Source organism: Chrysemys picta, chromosome 17, assembly GCF_011386835.1.
Source record: "Chrysemys picta bellii isolate R12L10 chromosome 17, ASM1138683v2, whole genome shotgun sequence".
NCBI classification, from domain to species: Eukaryota; Metazoa; Chordata; order Testudines; family Emydidae; genus Chrysemys; species Chrysemys picta.
Window position 1 is genome coordinate 25,872,088 of NC_088807.1, and position 19,405 is coordinate 25,891,492.

The window sequence follows — 19,405 nt, forward strand, 5'->3', positions numbered from 1 at the left end:
GACCCCGGTGCCAGCGTGAGATTCAGACCAATCTGTACAGGATTGAGAGGAAGAAAAATCTATTTAAATAAAAGAGGTTTTATCTTTATCCAGGAAATCCTTGTAGAGTCAGTGATTCCTCTCACTAGGGGGAGGTGGGAACCCAGGAGTCCTGGCTCCCAGCCCTGCCCCAGCTCTAACCCTTCAGACCCCAGTCCCCTCGCAGAGCCGGGGAGAGAACCCAGGCGTCCCAGCTCCCAGGCCCTCTCCCACACTAAAGGTGTAGCTCCAGCCAGCACTCCCGGATCCAGCAGTGACACACACATTTACCACGTGTCACTTACGTCAACCCTATATTTACCTACCTTCCCCTGTGCACACCAGCTGTGACAACAACCGCGCCCCCAACACCTGCCAGCGTTTCATGTCCCCACTCCCCACTGGGGCTTCAAAGGGGACGGGGAATGGGGCAGGGGCCTGTCACCTCTAGGGGGTGCCGGTTCCCATCCAGCCTCAGGCTGGGGACTGGCTAGCTGGGGGGGCTGGGACATGGGGCCTGTCCCCTATAGCCTACCGGGCTGGCCACTTTTACACCCTGTGGTGCCCAGAAGCAAAATGGCCTCCCCTGAGAGGCATCTTGGCCGGCGTAGCCCCCTGAGACGTGTCGTGTGAGAAGCCGAACCAAGGAGCTGGGTGGCTGGAGGGGAGCTTGGGGGACGGTTCACTGCCCCAGGGGTGTGAGCTCTGGGGCTGGAAACCAGCAGTTTGCGCTCCCACTGTAACCTACCAGCCCCCACTCCCCTCCCCGAGCCAGGGAGAGAACCCAGGAGTCCTGGCTCCCAGCCCCCCCCGCCCCCGCTCTAACCACCAGCCCCCACTCCCCTCCCCGAGCCAGGGAGAGAACCCAGGAGTCCTGGCTTCCAGCCCTCCCTATTCTAACCTACCAGCCCCACTCCCCTCCCAGAGCGGGGAGAGAACCCAGGAGTCCTGGCTCCCAGCCCCCCCTGCTCAAGCCACCAGCCATCCCTGCACGCTATAGTGCCCCCACTCGGGATCTGCTCTAGCCAGCGCCCCCCCCCCCGCTCTCTATGGTCCCCCCACTCGGGCTCCGCTCTAGCCAGTCCCCCCCCGCTCTCTATGGTCCCCCCCCACTCGGGCTCCGCTCTAGCCAGTCCCCCCCCCACGCTCTCTATGGTTCCCCCCCACTCGGGCTCCGCTCTAGCCAGCCCCCTCCGCTCTCTATGGTCCCCCCCACTCGGGCTCCGCTCTAGCCAGTCCCCCCGCTCTCTATGGTCCCCCCCCACTCGGGCTCCGCTCTAGGCAGTCCCCCCGCTCTCTATGTTCCCCCCCCCACTCTCTATGGTCCCCCCACGCGGGCTCCGCTCTAGCCAGTCCCCCCCGCTCTCTATGGTCCCCCCCCACGCGGGCTCCGCTCTAGCCAGTCCCCCCCGCTCTCTATGGTCCACCCCCACTCTCTATGGTCCCCCCCCACTCGGGCTCCGCTCTAGCCAGTCCCCCCCCCCACGCTCTCTATGGTTCCCCCCACTCGGGCTCCGCTCTAGCCAGCCCCCTCCGCTCTCTATGGTCCCCCCCACTCGGGCTCCGCTCTAGCCAGTCCCCCCGCTCTCTATGTTCCCCCCCCACTCTCTATGGTCCCCCCACGCGGGCTCCGCTCTAGCCAGTCCCCCCCGCTCTCTATGGTCCCCCCCCACGCGGGCTCCGCTCTAGCCAGTCCCCCCCCGCTCTCTATGGTCCCCCCCCCACTCTCTATGGTCCCCCCACGCGGGCTCCGCTCTAGCCAGTCCCCCCCCGCTCTCTATGGTTCCCCCCCACTCGGGCTCCGCTCTAGCCCCGCCTCTCGCGGTGGGGCGGAAGCGGAAGCGGGGATGCGGAAGTGGCGGCGGGGCGGGGTCCGGGGGTTGCCGGGCAGTTGCCACCATGGCAGCGGCTGGGGGGGCCGGAGGCGGCGGGGACCAGGCGGCCGCGGGGGGTGAGACGCGGGCCGGGGGGGCCCCGGGGGGCCGCCGCGGGGGGCCGGTGGCAGTGGCGGGGTTAAGGCGCAGCGGGGAAGTGGACATGGGCAGGCGGGGGGGGCACGTGGGGGGGGGCGCCGGGGGGGGCAGCGCAGAGGGGGCGGGTCCCTAGCTGTGATTGGCGGGCGCAGACCCTGGTGCGGGTGGGGGGAAGCCCACGCCACGGGAGGGGGGTAGATGCCGGGGGGGTCCCTGGGGGGGGGGGGGGTTGTGGCTCATGCTCAGTGGGGAGATGCCGGGGGCAGGGGGGTGATGGGGGAGCGGCTGCTGGGGGGGGGGGCAGTTTCCGGGGACACTGCAGGGAGGGGGACACTGAGGAACCGGGGGGGGAGGGGGGGACACAGGGGGAAGTGGGGAGGGGAGCCCGGGGGGGGGGGGCAGACCCTACAAACGGGGGGGTTGGTTTAGACCCTGGGACGGCGAGGGAGGGAGGCTGCAGTGGGTCTGGGTGTGGGGCGGGGTGGCGTAGGGAAGACCAGGGAATTGCTGCTGCTGAAGGGGGAGCGTGTGGGGTTGGACATACGCAAGGGGGGGTGTCTGGTGTACAAAGAGGAGCTCTGGCCCCCATGATGAGCAGGGCGGGTTGCACACGGGGGGGGATGGAGAGAGATGGGGCGGGAGTGGGATTTCCTGCTTTTCTCCCCACTCGGAGGTGCCGTTACGTGTAGCTGTTCCGCAGCTGCTCCTCCCCAGAGGCAGCTGCGTCTGTGTCGTGTGAGCCATTCCCGGCGTAGTCTGCCGGATTTCCCCCTCACGATAGCACTGGGCCGGCCTGACCGTTCCTTGGATTGGAATGCGGTCAAGGGAGGGAAATTCCCCACCCTTTTATCGTATTTCCTGGTTTGACTCCGGACAGGTGTGTGTTTGCTTAGCCGGCTGCAGCAGGAAGCCAGTCACTTCACTGCATCTGGTTCCCTTCAGTTGATGCCAAATCCCCCCCACCCCCCCCCCCCCCCCCCCCCCGGGCACCTGAAATGCTGCCAGTCTTTCTTCCGGGACTCAGGAGTTGAAATTAGCAGCAATCGATCACGCTGGGAAGCAACATCTAGATCGGATCATGGGCCCACCTACCCGGTGTCCTGCCTCCGACCAGAGAAATCCTTGTCTCCCAGCTCCTGAGAGCTGTTTGGCCCCTGCCCCGATGGGCACAAATCTTTGGTGGTGGGTTGACAGTTTCTATTATGGTAGGGTCTACAATCAAACTTCCACTGTGCTCGGCGTGGATTCTTTCGATTCCGGTCGACGCCATGCAGATTTCTGTGGTGTTAGGGGCTGGCCAGACACAGGGCAGAAAGCCCCGTCTTTTGTTTCATTAGACCGTCTTTGGCTGCTGAGTGGGGAGCTCATCATCTGTGAACAGGAGGAGAAAGTCCTGAGCTGTGGGGAAAGGCCCCGGGGTGTCTCCAGACGAGCTTGGGACATATTAACGCCATGGGACGAGGGCCTCCTCCGGACGCCCGTGTTCTGTTCTGGCCAGCCTGCATCCGAGGAAAAAGAGGGGGGCAGAGGAGGGCTCATCAGGGGAGCAGCGAGCTGATCTCGCCATGGGCGGCTGCAGGAGCGGGTCTAGTTGAGCCGAAAACACAGGCTGATGAGGGGTGGGGATGAAGCACCAGGGGGAAGAGCTACTGACGCTAAGCGACAACCCCAGCACGAGAAGAAATGGGGATAAACTGGCCAAGCAGTGATTGAGGAAGTTTTGAACCACCTGAGGGAGAGGGCGAGCCATCCCTGTGCAGTGTTATGTGCAGCTGTTCCCCAGCTGCCCCGCCCCAGAAGTGGCTGCATCTCAGCACCGCAAGCCCCCTGAATGCATCCTGCGTGTGGTGGGGCCGGGGAGGGGGAAAGCCTGCCTTCTGCATGTGGATTAGATCAGTGTGCAAGGGGGCGTCGCAGGATTTTGGCATTGGGGGATTGGCTGGGTGCAGCGTTGCAGGGAAGGGGTGTGTGTGGAAGGCCATGGGGGGTCTGATCTGGGGAGGGGGACGCCAGGCGGGCTGGGCCCTGGGTCTGATGGGGGAAGGGGGGGGACGCCAGGCGGGCTGGGCCCTGGGTCTGATGCGGGGGGGGATGCCAGGCGGGCTGGGCCCTGGATCTGATGCGGGGGGGGGATGCCAGGCGGGCTGGGCCCTGGGTCTGATGCAGGGGGGGGGACGCCAGGCGGGCTGGGCCCTGGGTCTGACTGGGTGGGGACGGACACCAGGCGGGCTGGGCCCTGGGTCTGATGGGGGAAGGGGGGGGACGCCAGGCAGGCTGGGCCCTGGATCTGATGCAGGGGGGGGGGGACACCAGGCGGGCTGGGCCCTGGGTCTGACCGTCCCTGTCCCGCAGGGAACCGTCGGTTGAAGTACATCAGCCTGGCGGTGCTAGTGGTCCAGAACGCCTCCCTCATCCTGAGCATCCGCTACGTGCGAACCCTGCCTGGGGAGCGCTTCTTCGCCACCACGGCCGTGGTGATGGCTGAACTGCTCAAGGGAGCCACCTGCCTACTGCTCATCTTCATCCAGAAACGAGGTAGGGGGCCTGGGCAGGGCAGGGCAGGGGGCGCTTTCCCCTGGTAGTCTAGGCCAGGCGCTGTGGGGAGCTGGGCAGATAGGTAAGCCATCCGCTGGCAGTCCGGCCCGGGCGCTGCGGGGGGCTAGGCAGGCCGGGCTGGGCGGGTGCCGCGGGGGGCTGGGCGGGCTGGGCTGGGTGGGCACCGCGGGGGGCTGGGCAGTCCGAGCCGGGCGGGCGCTGCGGGGGGCTAGGTGGTCTGGGCTGGGTGGGCCGGGCTGGGCGGTCCGGGCGCCATGGGGGGCTAGGAGGGCCAGGCGGGCGCCATGGGGGGCTAGGCGGGCCGGGCTGGGTGGGCACCGTGGGGGGCTGGGTGGGCCGGGCGCCATGGGGGGGCTGGGCAGTCCGAGCCGGGCGGGCGCCGCGGGGGCTAGGCGGGCCGGGCTGGGTGGGCGCCAGGCAGACCGGTGAGCCGTCCCCGGCGCGCTCTCTCTGCCCGCAGGCAACGTGAAGCAGTTCGCCCTGTTCCTGTACGACGCCGTGGTGCTGCAGTACATGGACACGCTGAAGCTGGCGGTGCCCTCGCTGATCTACACGCTGCAGAACAACCTCCAGTACGTCGCCATCTCCAACCTGCCGGCAGCCACCTTCCAGGTGGGACCCCAGCCCCGACGCCGGGCTTGATGGGCCCGTCGGTGTGCCCGGGGATACTGGGGTGGGGGGTCCCATGCGAGGCTGGGGGCAGTCAGGAGGGGATGCCGGCCTGGCCCCCCGCGGTTCTGACCTGCCTGCCCGCCGCCCCGCAGGTCACCTACCAGCTGAAGATCTTGACCACGGCCGTCTTCTCCGTCCTGATGCTCCACAGGAGCCTGTCGCGCCGGCAGTGGCTGTCGCTGCTGCTGCTGTTCGCCGGCGTGGCCATCGTCCAGGTGGAGCAGGGCCAGGCGGGCGGGCAGAGCTCCCCGGGCTCGGCCCCCCAGAGCTACGCGGTCGGCCTGGTCGCCGTGGTGGTCTCCTGCCTCTCCTCGGGCTTCGCCGGCGTCTACTTTGAGAAGATCTTGAAGGGCAGCTCGGCCTCCGTCTGGCTCCGCAACGTGCAGCTCGGCATCTTCGGGACCCTGCTGGGGCTGGTGGGCATGTGGTGGGCCGAGGGGGCGGCCGTGGCCGCCCAGGGCTTCTTCCACGCCTACAGCCCGCTGGTGTGGGGCGTGGTCCTCAACCAGGCCTTCGGCGGCCTCCTGGTGGCCGTGGTGGTGAAGTACGCGGACAACATCCTCAAGGGCTTCGCCACCTCGCTCTCCATCGTGGCCTCCACCGTGGCCTCCATGTACCTCTTCGGGTTCCGGCTGCACCCGCCCTTCGCCCTGGGGGCTGGGCTGGTCATCGGGGCCGTCTACATGTACAGTCTGCCCAAGGCTGGGCCGCCCCTGGGCCCCCGCCAGGAGCCCACCACCCCGCCGCCCCTCGGCAAGGAACCCAGCGAGCCGGGCTACCTGCCCAAGTCAGTGCTGGTTGAGTGAGGCCTGCTAGGGGGGTGGGGTGGGGGGTCTCTCCTGGGCTGTGAGCCCCTCCTGGTCTCCCCTGCCCCCTCCATCTGTCCTTGCCCCCCACATCTCTCTGCCCCTCCTACCTTGGCTCCTGCCCCAAGTCTCCCTCACTTGAGAGGTCTTTGGGGGGAAGCATGTCCCCCTTTTCCACCCCCTCCAAGCATTCTGCTGCTGCTCCCCTCTGGATCCCCTGCTCCACATCTGTCCCCCGCCCTGCTCCACTTCAGACCCTGTTCCCCTCTCCTGGGGCAGGATGACGGACCCCCGACGCTCAGCCCAGGAGAGGCATTTAGGTGCACACTACAGGGGGGAGAGGTTATGTGGGGGTCACCTCCAGCCCCCCAAGAGACCATGATTCCCCCCCCCCCCCCCCCGAGCTGCAGGGGCCGGCAAATGGATTGAGCCAGAGGATTATTTTTGTACGATACCAAAGCAGCCCCGATGGCCGGTGCATCAAGACGGGGGGCGGGAGGGAGCCCCCAGCAATGGCTCGGCCGTACCAAGCTGGCACATGGAGGAAGGACTCACCACCCTTCCAAAGGGCGATGATTCGCCCGGGCACTGTGGGAGTGCTGCCCCCTGGACTCCCCACAGCACCCCCTTTGTCGGAGTAGTCTCACGCACAGCCCCCCAACTTGTTAAGTTGAGGGAAGGAGCTGGGAACCAGGACTCCTGGGTTCTCTCCCTGGCTCGGGGGGGGGGGGGAATGGGGTCTAGTGGGTAGAGCAGGGGGGCTGGGAGTCAGGACTTGCTGTCTGTAAATTTCAGCGGAGTTCCTCCCCCAACACTGTGACTCAGTTTCCCCCGGGTGTTCCAGGACGCGGACCTGGGGCTCGGCTGGGTGGGAGCCATTAATTACTAACCCATATCTCCCCGGCGGGAGGCGGCGTCCCTGGGCGAGCAGATCCCGGGGGCAGTGGGGACAGAGGATGCTGTGGTACCATACAGTGGGGAGCAGATGGTGTGAACATGCAGCGCCCCCCGACTCCACTGCAAACCCCTTCCCAGCAGCTGGGGGGCTGGCCCCATTGCCGCTGCTGGGGGCTATCCCCAGGGACTCCATGGAGCGACGGCTGATGGACGCCGGGGGGCTGGCCCCTACCTCAGACAAATGAGATGACTAGATATATTTTGTGTCACTCTACCCTGTGCTGCTATTGAGGGGTGGGGGCCTGGGAGCCAGGAATCCTGGGTTCTCTCCCTGGCCCTGGAATGGGAGTGGAGTCTACTGGTTAGAGCAGGGGGGAGGGGGACTGGGAGCCAGGACTCCTGGGTTCTTTCCCCGGCTTTGGGATGGGAGTGGAGTCTAGGTGGTTAGAGGAGAGGGGAAGGGGGACTGGGAGCCAGGACACCTGGGTTCTCTCCCGGGCTCTGGGATGGAAGTGGAGTCTAGTGGTTAGAGGAGGGGGGAAGGGGGACTGGGAGCCAGGACACCTGGGTTCTCTCCCTGGCTCTGGGATGGGAGGGGAGTCTAGGTGGTTAGAGGAGGGGGGAAGGGGGACTGGGAGCCAGGACACCTGGGTTCTCTCCTGGGCTCTGGGATGGGAGGGGAGTCTAGTGGTTAGAGCAGGGAGGGGATCCAGGGCTCCTGGGTTCTATTCCTGGCTTGGGGGGGTCTGGGGTCTCATGGCTCTGCCTCAGTTTCCCCCCACTGTACAGCATCCCAGCTGTGGGGAGCTGGTCCCTGTGCTGTCCCGGCGGGAAAGCTGTTTGCCCCACGGCTCAGGGAGTGTGTGTGGGGGGGGACTGAGGGGGTGTTAGAACAGAAGAATGGCCGTACCGGGTCAGACCAAAGGTCCATCTAGCCCAGTGTCCTGTCTACCGCCAGTGGGCACTGCCAGGTGTTAGATGAAGGTCACAGCCCTGGTAACCAGGGTGGGGGCCGGGGGCGTTGTGATGGTACATGCGCCGTCATCTGATGCCCTGCTGACCTGGGGGAAGGGGCTAGCTTATCGCTTAGGGTCTGCGTCCCAGCCAGGACGCCTGGGTTGTCTCCCCGGCTCTGGGAGGCGAGTGGAGGCTGGTGGCTCAGAGCAGGGGGCTGGGAGCCAGGACTCCTGGGTTCAATTCTCAGCTCCAGCCCTCTCTGCCTCCGTTTCCCTCCCTGCCCCAAAGCCGGGGGGAGCGCTGCTTTGCCAAGGGGCCAGCGGGCTGGGTTTGGGGCGGGGCACACCCTCCCGCGGGGGCACTACCACTGCACATAGATGCCGGGTGACATATTTTGTACGGACCGGGGGTGGGTGGGTTTTTTAAACGCCTGTAACCCTGCCGGCCGCTGTCCTGTCTGCAGAGCCGCCGCGCGGAATAAAGAGAGTGTATTTATTTAGCTGGCGTGCTTGGTGATTGATGGGGGACGACAACACGTGTGTGGGGGGGTCCTAGGATTCGTGTTAGTGCATGACCTCTAACCCTACTAACAGCTGGGGAATGGGGCAGGGGCCTATCCCCTCTGCAGGGCACCGGCTCCCACCCGGCCCCAGGGCAGGGACTGGCTGGCTCAGGGGGGCTGGTAATGGGGCTGGGATCTGTCCCCTCTGGGGGGCGCCGGCTCCCACCCAGCCCCAGGGGAGGGACTGGCTGGCTCAGGGGGGCTGGTAATGGGGCTGGGATCTGTCCCCTCTGGGGGGCGCCAGCTCCCACCCGGCCCCAGGGCAGGGACTGGCTGGCTCAGGGGGGCTGGTAATGGGGCTGGGATCTGTCCCCTCTGGGGGGCACCGGCTCCCACCCGGCCCCAGGGCAGGGACTGGCTGGCTCAGGGGGGCAGGGAATGGGGCAGGGACTGGCTGGCTCAGGGGGGCGGGGAATGGGGCAGGGGCCTGTCCCCTCCAGGGGGTGCTGGCTCCCATCAGCCCCAGGGCAGGGACTGGCTGGCTCAGGGGGGTGGGGAGTGGGGCAGGGGCCTGTCCCCTCTGGGGGGCGCCGGCTCCCACCCAGCCCCAGGGCAGGGACTGGCTGGCTCAGGGGGGTGGGGCAGTGGCCTGTCCCCTCTGGGGGGTGCTGGCTCTGCTCCTGAGGTAAGTTTGCCAGGTCTCAGCCCCACCCTGGGGCTGCAGCTCCCCCAGGCAGGGCCCCCGGCCCCCACAAGCTGAGCCCTCCACTTCTCCCAGGGCTCAGTGCCAAAGGTGGAGAGGGGGTGACCCCAACGCTGTCCCCTGGCCCATCAACCCCCCCCGCCCATGTTCAGTGGTGGTATTATCCCCCGTGTCTGCACTGCCGGGGTCTCCACGGAGATTGGGGAACCCCCATGGGCAGGGCCCAGACCTCCCCAGCTGGTGATCAGAGTCACCCCCTGCCACTGGGGCAGGGGCTGCACCGATGCCCCCCGCAGGGGGAGAGAGATTCCCAACCGCCAGGTCGTGGTGGCAGCAGTGGGGAAACCAAGACAGGGAATGGACTTTCCCAGTGGCACCCAGAGGTGGGCCAGGAGCCCCAGGGCAGGGACTGGCTGGCTATGGGGGAGGGTGAGAATGGGGCATAGGGCCTGCCCCTTGGGGGGACTCGCTGGCTCCTGGGGGGCGGGGATGGGAAATGTCTCCTGTACTCTTGGCTATTAGCAATGAAAGTGGGGTGCTGGAGCTAGTTTCTTAATATCCCTGAGCCCCTATTGCTGGGGGAGGGGGCAGTGGGGCAGTCATAGGATGTGGGGGGAGCTGGGGAACTCCAGGGCTTGGGGGGTGGAGAATTCTGTGGACCCCCCCCCCTCAAGCAGACCCGCAGGACCAGCCCCCCCAAAATTAACCAGGTACATTGTAAGCTGCATGAACTACTGGGTTGTGGGAGGCTGGGAACCCGGACTCCTGGGTTCTCTCCCCGGCTCTGGGAGGGGAGTGGGAGCTGGTGGGTTAGTGTATGTGTGTGTGTGGGGGGGGCTGGCAGCCAGGACTCCTGGGTTCTCTCCCCAGCTCTGGGAGGGAAGTGGGAGCTGGTGGTTAGAGCAGGGGGGGCTGGGAGCCAGGACTCCTGGGTTCTCTCCCCGGCTCTGGGAGGGAAGTGGGGGCTGGTGGTTAGAGCAGGGGGGGCTGGGAGCCAGGACTCCTGGGTTCTCTCCCCAGCTCTGGGAGGGAAGTGGGGGGCTGGTGGGTTAGAGTGGGGGGGGGGGGGCTCGGAGCCAGGACTCCTGGGTTCTCTCCCCGGCTCTGGGAGGGGAGTGGGAGCTGGTGGGTTAGAGTGGGGGGGGCTGGGAGCCAGGACTCCTGGGTTCTCTTCCCAGTCTGAGCTCCAGCTGCCCCAGCCCAACCATCCCCGTTTCTCTTGCAGGCTGCCATGTAAAGAGAAGGGTTCCTGAGTTGGGCAGCGACTGGGGGGGGGGCGATGGTCGCCACGTCTCCAAGCATCCGGCTTCGGCAAGGGGCCCCTCCGCCCTGCCCCAGAGGTGGCTGCATCGTGGTGCCGGCTGAGGCAGCCTGGGATCCTGCCAGCAGCTTTCAGAAATAAGTAGGAGATGCAATGGAAGGGTAGGGCTGGGAGCCAGGACTCCTGGGTTCTCTCCCCAGCTCTGGGAGGGGAGTGGGGGCTGGTGGTTAGAGCAGTGGGGGGCTGGGAGCCCGGATGCCTGGGTTCTGTCCCCGGCTCTGGGAGGGGAGTGGGGGCTGGTGGTTAGAGCAGTGGGGGGCTGGGAGCCCGGATGCCTGGGTTCTGTCCCCGGCTCTGGGAGGGGAGTGGGGGCTGGTGGGGTAGAGCAGGGGGGGCTGGGAGCCAGGACTCCTGGGTTCTCTCCCCGGCTCTGGGAGGGGAGTGGGGGCTGGTGGATTAGAGCAGGGGGGCTGGGAGCCAGGACTCCTGGGTTCTCTCCCCGGCTCTGGGAGGGGAGTGGGGGCTGGTGGTTAGAGGTGGTGGGCTGGGCGCCAGGGCTCCTGGGTTCTCTCCCGGCTCTGGGAGAGGAGTGGGGGCTGGTGGTTAGAGCAGGGGGGGCTGGGAGCCAGGACTCCTGGGTTCTCTCCCCGGCTGTGGGAGGGGAGTGGGGGCTGGTGGTTAGAGGTGGTGGGCTGGGCGCCAGGGCTCCTGGGTTCTCTCCCGGCTCTGGGAGAGGAGTGGGGGCTGGTGGTTAGAGCAGGGGGGGCTGGGCGCCAGGGCTCCTGGGTTCTCTCCCGGCTCGTGGCGGGGAGTGGGGTCTGGTGGTTAGAGCAGGGGGGGCTGGGAGCCAGGACTCCTGGGTTCTCTCCCCGGCTCTGGGAGGGGAGTGGGGGCTGGTGGTTAGAGCAGGGGGGGCTGGGCGCCAGGACTCCTGGGTTCCCTCCCCGCTCTGGGAGGGAAGCGGGAGCTGGTGGGTAAGAGTGGGGAGGCTGGGAGCCAGGACTCCTGGGTTCTCTCCCGGCTCTGGGAGGGGAGTGGGCCTGGTGGGTTAGAGCATGGGGGGCTGGGAGCCAGGACTCCTGGGTTCTCTCCCGGCTCTGGGAGGGATCTGGGAGCCCCACCTCACTGCCATTTCCTGATTCACCCTGCCTCAGTTTGCCCTTCCATAAAAGGCAGGCAGCCATTCCTACCTCCCAGAAGGGGATGCGCCCGCTTACAGCGTGGCCAGTCCCCCTCGCTCAAGCCCCCCAGTGCTTATGGGGAGGACACAGGCCTGAGCGCTCAGTCTTAATGCCCCCTAACACAGTGGCTATGGGGCAGCCCTGTGGAACCCCCTGTTTTTATCACTCCCCGCTGTGGCCTTTTCTATTTATTGTCCAACATGGAGTTTGACACAACGGCATATGTGTCCTGTCATCTGTGGAGCTGCAGGACGCCTGGGTTCTCTCTCCCGCTCTGGGAGGGGAGTGGGGGCTGGTGGGTCAGAGCGGGGGGGGCTGGGAGCCAGGACTCCTGGGTTCTCTCTCGCCTCTGGCTCCAGGACCCAGGGAACTACCTGAGAGCGCCCCCTGCCCAGCCCCCCTGCAGGCCGGGCACACACACAGGTTGGTCCCCATTGCATCGCTCCAGGTTTATTACAAAGGTGGGGGTTGGGGGGGCGGGGGTCAGTCCTGCTGCTTGGCGCGGGAGGCCTCGGCGTTGGCCCGCAGCACGGCGCCGGGGCTGGGGTACGGGCGCTGCTGGAACAGGGGCCCCGCCGCCGTCGTGTCGGCCCCCGTCTTCGCCTCGTTGCGCTTCGGCAGCCCTGTCGACCACGTGCCCCTGCGGGGGGGGGGGGGGGGGGTGTCAGCGCAACAGCCCTCTGAGTAGGCCCCGCCCACCGCCCCAGACTCCTCCCCCACCTAGACCCCACCCACACAGACCACCGCACCAAACTCCTTCCCCTCAGTAACCCCCTCCCCTGCTCCCTCACCCAGTCCCTGCCGCTCCCTCTCCAGCACCCCCCAAGCCACACCGGGGGGGGGGGGGGGGGGGGGGGAGGGGCACCAGGCTCTCACCGTGGGGCGTCTGAGTAGGCGCTGGGGTCCATGGGGTCCAGCTCCTCGTCCTTGCGGCTGCCTGGGGAGGGAAAGGCGGGGGGGGGGAAGAGACCCTGCTCAGTTGAGTGCTCCCCCAAATCCTCCCCCCAAGTCCAGCTACACCCCCCTCCCCCCAGGTACTAATTCACCCCCTTCTCCTCTCCACTCATCCCTCTTCGTCCCCCATGTCTCTGCTCCCCACAGCCACCCTGCCCTGGGCTCAGCCCCACCCTCTCCAGGATGCCATGAGCACCCCCATCCTTCATCCTCCTCCCCCCCCCCCACATTGGCTTGGATCCAGCAGCACCCCCAACTCCTCATCTCTGCACCCCCCCACGCACTTTTCTTGCTCTTGGGATACGGCGCCAGCTCTTCCCGGCGATGGTAACGCCGCTCCTTCACCTCCTCACGCTCCGGCTTCTCATAGGGGCGCTCCGGCTTCTCATAGGGGCGCTCCGGCTTCTCATAGGGGCGCTCCGGCTTCTCGTCAGCCTCTGGGGGAGACACACAGACTTCTCCTGACGGAACCCCGGCATCCGGGCCCCTCCACGCTGCCCCAGTCTAAGCCACTAGACCCCATGCCCTGCCCAGCGCTGGGATAGAAGCCCAGGAGTCCTGAATCCCAGCCCCTTCCCCTGCCCCAACTAACGCCATTCCCCTCCCATTACCTAGGCTGTTTTTCAACTTCTTCGCTGCTTTGGTGATGATGGAGCTGGGGTCGTTAGGAGACAGCCAGGAGACCAGGTCATTCTCCATGTTCCAGTAATAGGGGAGACCGCTGGAGGGCAGGGGGAGACACAGAGTTATAGCACGCTGAGATGCAGTCAGCTCTGGGGTGGGGCAGCTGGGGAACAGCCGTACATAACGCCGCACAGGCACGCTCTCTCTTACCAGATGGGGTCGAACACTTTATACCAGTTGGGCGGCAAGTTCTCGATTCTGGTGGCTTCGTAATCCACATGGTCGTCATCGTAATCTTCCGCGATGACCTCCTCCTCGGGCTCTAAGGACAGCGTGGGTCAGAGAACCGACTGCGCAGAACCCTGCCCCCCAGCGCCCGGCCCGCCGGGGGAGAGCGCCCCCCCGCCCTGCCCCCCCAGCGCCCGGCCCGCCGGGGGAGAGCGCCCCCCCGCCCTGCCCCCCCAGCGCCCGGCCCGCCGGGGGAGAGCGCCCCCCTGCCCTGCCCCCCAGCGCCCGGCCCGCCGGGGGAGAGCGCCCCCCTGCCCTGTACCCCAGTGCCCGGCCCGCCGGGGGGAGAGCGCCCCCCTGCCCTGCCCCCCAGCGCCCGGCCCGCCGGGGGAGAGCGCCCCCCCGCCCTGCCCCCCCAGCGCCCGGCCCGCCGGGGGAGAGTGCCCCCCCGCCCTGCCCCCCCAGCGCCCGGCCCGCCGGGGGGGAGCGCCCCCCTGCCCTGCCCCCCAGCGCCCCCTGCCCTGCCCCCCCAGCGGCCCCGCCCCCCAGCGCCCCCATGCCCGGGTGTCTCGCACGCACCAGGCTCCACGTGCTTGAGGAGGCCTCTCTTGGCCAGGCGGGACTGAAGCGCCACCGGCAGCGGCATCTGGAGCGGCGGAACCTTGGGGGGGGGGGGGGGGGAGCGTCAGCTGGGGGGGTGCGGGGCCCCCGCGTCCCACATCCCCCCTGGGGCTCCTCCTCCTCCGCCCCTCCCCCCTAGGGCCCCCTCCTCGGCCCCCCTCCGCCCCTCGGGCCCCTCCCTCCTGGGGCTCCTCCTCCTCCGCCCCTCCCCCCTAGGGCTCCTCCGCCGCCGCCCCTCCCCCCTGGGGCCCCCTCCTCGGCCCCCCTCCGCCCCTCCTCCTGGGGCTCCCCCCGCCCCGCCCCCCGGGCTCCCCCCCACCAGTCTCCGTCCGGCCCCCCCGCTCTCCAGGCTGCACCTAGAGCCCCCCCTGCAGCCACGCACGTGACGCACTCGGGCCAGTCAGCGCCCTCCCCTGCCCCTCTCGCTCACCTGATCCCGCGGGCAACTTGCCCCCGCCCCCAGGCCCATGTGACCGGCTCCGGCCAATGGGAGGGAGGAAGGCGGGGCTGTCCAGCTCTCCTTTTCCGGCTGACCAATCAGAAGAACAGAGCAGAGGGTCCCGCACCCCCCCAGCTGACGCTCCCCCCCAAACACAACCAATCAGAGCGAAGACCGCATAATCACGTGGTACCCAGGAGCCTGTGAGAAGGGGCAACATACGTCACGTGCTCGCAGAAGAGCCAATAGGGAGGCGGAATCCCCTCCTCACGTGCTCGCAGGGCCGGACCAGAGGGGGTCTCCCCCGCCACGTGACTCCAACTGACCAATGAGAGATTGGATACACCTCCTGGCGCCTTTATGTGACGTGTCGGGGGGCAAACACACGTGATCCCAGCTGCCCAATAAGAGGCCGCGGGAGTGAGCCGCTACGTCAGAGACGGGACAAGGGGGCAGAGCGTTTCACCCACGTGACCGCGCGGTCGCCGTTTGGAGCCATGGAGGAATATGCCCGGGAGCCCTGGTGAGCGGCCGGGGCCCGCCTCCCCCCGCGCGGGGCGCTTGGTACCGCCCGGCGGGCGAGTCCATTGGGAGGGGAATTGGTCTCTCTCCCCCCCCCCCATGGCAGGGGCCTGTGGGCCGCTCCATTAGGTGGGGGAGGTGACCGGTGGGTTCAGAGCGGAGCCTCCCCCCCCCCCCCCCCCCCGTGTTTGGTCCCTTGGTAGCTGCCAGCCTATGGGTGGGCGAGTCCATTGGAGGAGTAGTGGAGGGGGAGGGACCCCTTGTCTATCGCCCCTTTCTCCTGGAATGGATTCACCCAACTCCCCTCTCCCAGTAGCGCCCCCTTTCGGGAATGGATTTGCCCAGTCCTCCCCCCCGCCAATCTCCCTGCAATGGATCCACCCGTTCCCGTCCTTCGCCCCTTTCCCCGTCTCGGCGGCTCCGGGGGGGAGGAACCATTATAGGGGTGGGTGGGCTCTCGAGAACCTTTACACCCCTATTCATGGTCACTTGGTATGTCCCAGCTCTTTGGTGTCTATGGGCGGGCGAGTTCATAGGGGGGAGAAATGGGGGGGCAGAAGGAATAGACCTTCTCTTCTCCCCCCCCCCGTCCTCTCATAGGCTCCATGGGCTGGGAGATACCAAGTCACTAAAGCAGGGAGGGTTGGGAAATACCAAGAGCACAAGAATGGAAGGTGTGTTTGTACCACGTGGTATTCCCGGGGGTGGGGGGGGGTTATTATTGTAGGGTCTCTTCTCGCTGGTGGCATGGCGGGGGAGGGGACGGGATGTGTGAGACTAGGTTGGTGCTGGCTGGGAGGGGTTGTAGGGTTTGGCTCGCTGCCGGTCCGTGGGTGGGGGAGTTATTTCCTGTAGGGTGGGTCGTCCCGGGGCGGGGGGGGGCACTATCCTGGGATTGTGCTCGAGGGGTTGGCAGGGATCTGTTATGGTAGGGTTCCCACCCTCGGCTTGTTGTAGGGTTGCTCCTGGGTTTGTTTATTGTAGGGTCTCCTGACCTGGCTAACCACCTCCCTTCTCCTCCTCCAGCCCATGGCGCATCGTGGACGACTGCGGCGGTGCCTTCACCATGGGGATGATCGGTGGGGGGGTCTTCCAGGCCGTCAAGGGCTTCCGGAACGCCCCCATGGTGAGTCCAGCCCCTGACACCCCTCCGTCGCCAGCTGGACCCAGGCCCCAGATACTGTTGGTCTGATTCCCGTCTTGCTGATGGCGCTGGGCCCTTCTGGCTGGGGTGGCTCCCCGCTGACCCCGATCGCTACGGGGAGAAGGGGGCCCGGTGGGGGCCGGGTGGCATCTCACCCCCACTGTTCCTCTGCTGCTCTTCCTCCTAGGGCATCCGACACCGGTTCAAAGGGAGCGTCAGTGCCATCCGCATCAGAGCGCCGCAGATCGGAGGTGAGGGGGGCTGTGTAGTGTGCGGGGGGAGGCGGGCAGTGTGGGGAGGGGGCCAAGGTGTATCTAATCGCTGCTCCCTCCTTTCCCCAGGTAGCTTTGCTGTCTGGGGGGGCCTTTTCTCCACCATCGACTGCGGCCTGGTGAAGATGAGGGGGAAGGAAGATCCCTGGAACTCGATCACCAGTGGGGCCCTCACAGGGGCCGTGCTCGCCTCCCGCAGTGAGTGTCCTGTGCAGCACCCCCTGCCGGCCCCCCGCCTCCTCACACCCCCTGCCAGGCGCTCCATCTCTTTAATTCATCTCTTCTTCTCCCCAGGTGGCCCGTTAGCCATGGTCGGCTCAGCCATGATGGGGGGCATTTTACTGGCCTTGATAGAAGGAGTCGGGATCTTACTCACCAGATACACGGCACAGCAATTCCAGAACTGTAAGCAGTGCCTGGGCCCAGGGCTGGCAGGGGCTGCGGGTCGGGAGTGAGGCGCGCTGGGGGGGAGGGGGGCAGGGCTGGGTTAGCAGGGGCTGCGGGTCGGGAGTGAGGAGCGCTGGGGGGGAGGGGGCCAGGGCTGGGCGAGCAGGGGGCTGTGGGTCGGGAGTGAGGCGTGCTGGGGGGGCGGGCCCAGGGCTAGCAGGGGGCTGCGGGGCGGGAGTGAGGAGCGCTGGGGGGGAGGGGGCCAGGGCTGGGCGAGCAGGGGGCTGTGGGTCGGGAGTGAGGCGTGCTGGGGGGGCGGGCCCAGGGCTAGCAGGGGGCTGCGGGGCGGGAGTGAGGAGCGCTGGGGGAGAGGGGGGCAGGGCTGGGCTAGCAGGGGGCTGCGGGTCGGGAGTGAGGCACGCTGTGGGGGCGGGCCCAGGGCTAGCAGGGGCTGCGGGTCGGGAGTGAGGCGTGCTGGGGGGGGCGGGCCCAGGGCTAGCAGGGGCTGCGGGTTGGGAGTGAGGCGCACTGTGGGGGCGGGCCCAGGGCTAGCAGGGGCTGCGGGTCGGGAGTGAGGCGTGCTGGGGGGGGCGGGCCCAGGGCTAGCAGGGGGCAGTGGATCATTTCTACGCTGGTCAGGCTGTCCCCGTGTGGTGTTGTGGGGCTGTTGCCCAGCCCCCCTGCCCAGAGGTGGCTGCATCTCTGCTTTCTGACTAGTTATTTTCTCCCCCCTCCTCAGCTAACCCGTTCGGTGAAGACCCCAGTCAGCTGTCCCTGAAGGACAGCCCCACGCCTCCAGGATACCCGGGCTACGGACAATATCAGTGAAGCTGCTTTGTACGTGGGGGTCCCCTCTGTTTCTTTTGAGGGGGGGAGCAGCTGTAGCTGCTAATTCGCCCCCCCTTGCCGGCGCTCAGGATGTGATTCCAGCCACTGGTCCCCCCAGTTCTTGGATTCTCCCCCTGGAGGCGACGCTGAATAGGCCTGTTTCCCTCTCTGGAGGAGGGAGGGGTTTGCTGGGAGCCCCTCTAAATTTGCATATTTGGGGGGGGGCTGGGGACTATGGGTCAGGGGATTGCTCTGTATTTCCTAGTACGTTGGGGGATGGGCTGTGGGGGATGTTGGACTACAGGATAAATTGGGGGGGGGTTTGGCATCTTCTCCTTTCTGGAGCTCACCCCCCCATTCTGTTTGAGGGTGCCTCCATTTCCAGCTTAGAAATGGAGTTCAATACACCCCTGAAAGGGCAAGTGGTGGCTGTATCACCTCTTTTAGCTTGGGTGAAATTCAGGGGGGCTGCAGGGTTATAGAGGAGGGGGTGCTCCTGGCCCTGTGGTGGGGGTGCCTGTCTTTTTGCAGCACCCCAAAACTACTTGTCACATGGTGCCTCGTTCTGAGTGGCTTCCCCTGCTCCTGAGACGGGGGGCTGGGAGGGAGGCATCTCTTGGAATGGAGTTAGGTGGGGCCTCTTGAAATCAGTATGACATACGACAGTACATCCATGGACTATGCTTCCCATCTTGCCTGGTTGTGACCCCCCCAAGGGTGTGATCCCCATTTTCATAACCAGTGAATCCTGCTGTCCCCCCCAATCCAGCTGGGAAACCCCACCTTGGTGTGTATCCCCAACCTGTCCCAATTAAGGTTACATCCCCCTGCTCTCAGCCCCCTGAAACCCCAGTTCTGAGCCCAATTTCACCTCTTTTATTGTTTGTATTTAAAGATGTTTTTAAAGGTGTGTGACTTGCTCGTGTGTCCGAGTGTTTAATGATCTGCCTGCCAGTGGGGGTACTGTGTTGCACGGAGGGGAGTGGGGACTGGTGTGTGTAGTGGTGGGTCTGGGGGGCAGGGTCTAGTGATTGTGGGGGGGACGATCCTGTTTGTTTTCAGCAGCTTCAATGCTCTGGGGTTAAATGAACTGAGAATCGCCCTTGGTGTGAGCAGTATAGGGGATCTGCACCAGATGGCTGATGGAGGAGTGTCAGAGATTGGACCTCCCCTCTTCGAGGAGGGGGCTATACGGCCGGAGCGAGAGAGACCCACTGCCCGCTCTCTCAGACCTATGCAAGCTGGCCCTGCTTTTAAGTGTTTGTACTCTGCTCAGACAAAAGGTCCCTTTGCAGAGAGAGGGAAACTGAGGCAGGGCAAGAGGTGTGGCTGGTGCAGAACAGAGGGCTGAGCGCTGGTAGCCTGACTCGCCGGCCCAGGGGTTAACCTGTGCTCCTACCTCGGACTGTCACCGCCCACCTACGCTCACTCCTACAGACCCCCTTCAAATTCATCTCCACCCTTTCCTGGGCTTCATTCGCTTGAGACTCATTTCGCGGCGTGGCTCCTGCTTGCAGCGCCCCCAGGGCTGGTCCCTTTCAAATGCCTAAGCAGCTGTGGACAGCAGCCTGGGGGGGGTGAGGGTAAATGGAGGGTTACCGACACCCCCCCCCCCCCCCCAACCCTTGCAGCTGCAGTTTCAGCACCTCTGTCCCCACTTTTCTAAGAGAGAGGCTCAGAATACAGCAGTCCTCGCTCCCAGCCCCCCCTGCTTACCTCCCAGAGCCAGGGAGAGAACCCAGGAGTCCTGCCTCCCAGCCCCCCCTGCTCTAACCACCAGCCCCTCCCAGAGCCAGGGAGAGAACCCAGGAGAACCTGCTCTAACCACTAGCTTCTGGCAAGATGGCATGGATGCAAGAA

The 19,405-nt window shown here is 66.3% G+C and overlaps 3 protein-coding genes across 8 annotated transcripts; 2 read left to right on the forward strand and 1 right to left on the reverse strand.

Annotated features, from left to right (window-relative positions):
• The first annotated feature begins 1,855 nt into the window (after window positions 1-1,855).
• Window positions 1,856-11,742, forward strand: LOC101933107 (UDP-galactose translocator). Of its 2 annotated transcripts, none has more exons than XM_065571374.1 (5): window positions 1,856-1,969; window positions 4,344-4,526; window positions 5,008-5,159; window positions 5,312-6,006; window positions 10,310-11,742. In XM_065571374.1, exons 1-5 carry the CDS (start codon window positions 1,918-1,920, stop codon window positions 10,335-10,337), a joined length of 1,110 nt encoding a protein of 369 aa, XP_065427446.1. In that variant the 5' UTR covers window positions 1,856-1,917; the 3' UTR covers window positions 10,338-11,742. The 2 variants fall into 2 exon arrangements, with proteins under 2 accessions (XP_065427446.1, XP_065427447.1); XM_065571375.1 differs by lacking the exon at window positions 1,856-1,969 and adding an exon at window positions 2,606-2,868.
• Window positions 11,743-11,960: 218 nt separating this feature from the next.
• On the reverse strand, window positions 11,961-14,500 carry LOC101932832 (polyglutamine-binding protein 1). 5 transcript variants are annotated; one of them, XM_065571376.1, is made up of 7 exons: window positions 14,384-14,500; window positions 13,912-13,993; window positions 13,315-13,426; window positions 13,092-13,201; window positions 12,765-12,917; window positions 12,403-12,463; window positions 11,961-12,166 (listed from the first exon to the last, which is right to left on the reverse strand). In XM_065571376.1, the coding sequence occupies exons 1-7, from the start codon at window positions 14,420-14,422 to the stop codon at window positions 12,010-12,012; spliced, it is 714 nt and encodes a 237-aa protein (XP_065427448.1). In that variant the 5' UTR covers window positions 14,423-14,500; the 3' UTR covers window positions 11,961-12,009. The 5 variants fall into 5 exon arrangements, with proteins under 5 accessions (XP_065427448.1, XP_065427450.1, XP_065427451.1 ...); XM_065571378.1 differs by having other exon boundaries at window positions 14,336-14,392; XM_065571379.1 differs by having other exon boundaries at window positions 14,345-14,390.
• Window positions 14,501-14,760: 260 nt separating this feature from the next.
• On the forward strand, window positions 14,761-18,464 carry LOC101949873 (translocase of inner mitochondrial membrane 17B). The gene is made up of 6 exons (XM_005282363.4): window positions 14,761-14,915; window positions 15,941-16,040; window positions 16,246-16,309; window positions 16,400-16,528; window positions 16,625-16,735; window positions 17,457-18,464. The coding sequence occupies exons 1-6, from the start codon at window positions 14,890-14,892 to the stop codon at window positions 17,543-17,545; spliced, it is 519 nt and encodes a 172-aa protein (XP_005282420.1). The 5' UTR covers window positions 14,761-14,889; the 3' UTR covers window positions 17,546-18,464.
• The last annotated feature ends 941 nt before the right edge of the window (window positions 18,465-19,405 follow it).

Excerpts from the sequence above, each read along its gene's own strand:
- LOC101933107 (XM_065571374.1), top strand. The coding sequence starts at position 1,918 with ATGGCAGCGGCTGGGGGGGCCGGAGGCGGCGGGGACCAGGCGGCCGCG. Across the intron at positions 1,970-4,343 it reads GGACCAGGCGGCCGCGGGGG|GGAACCGTCGGTTGAAGTAC; the intron begins GTGAGACGCGGG and ends CCTGTCCCGCAG. Across the intron at positions 4,527-5,007 it reads CATCTTCATCCAGAAACGAG|GCAACGTGAAGCAGTTCGCC; the intron begins GTAGGGGGCCTG and ends CTCTGCCCGCAG.
- LOC101932832 (XM_065571376.1), bottom strand. The coding sequence starts at position 14,422 with ATGGGCCTGGGGGCGGGGGCAAGTTGCCCGCGGGATCAG. Across the intron at positions 13,994-14,383 it reads CAAGTTGCCCGCGGGATCAG|GTTCCGCCGCTCCAGATGCC; the intron begins GTGAGCGAGAGG and ends CCCCCCCCCAAG. Across the intron at positions 13,202-13,314 it reads AAAGTGTTCGACCCCATCTG|CGGTCTCCCCTATTACTGGA; the intron begins GTAAGAGAGAGC and ends CCTGCCCTCCAG.
- LOC101949873 (XM_005282363.4), top strand. The coding sequence starts at position 14,890 with ATGGAGGAATATGCCCGGGAGCCCTG. Across the intron at positions 14,916-15,940 it reads GAATATGCCCGGGAGCCCTG|CCCATGGCGCATCGTGGACG; the intron begins GTGAGCGGCCGG and ends CTCCTCCTCCAG. Across the intron at positions 16,310-16,399 it reads CAGAGCGCCGCAGATCGGAG|GTAGCTTTGCTGTCTGGGGG; the intron begins GTGAGGGGGGCT and ends TCCTTTCCCCAG.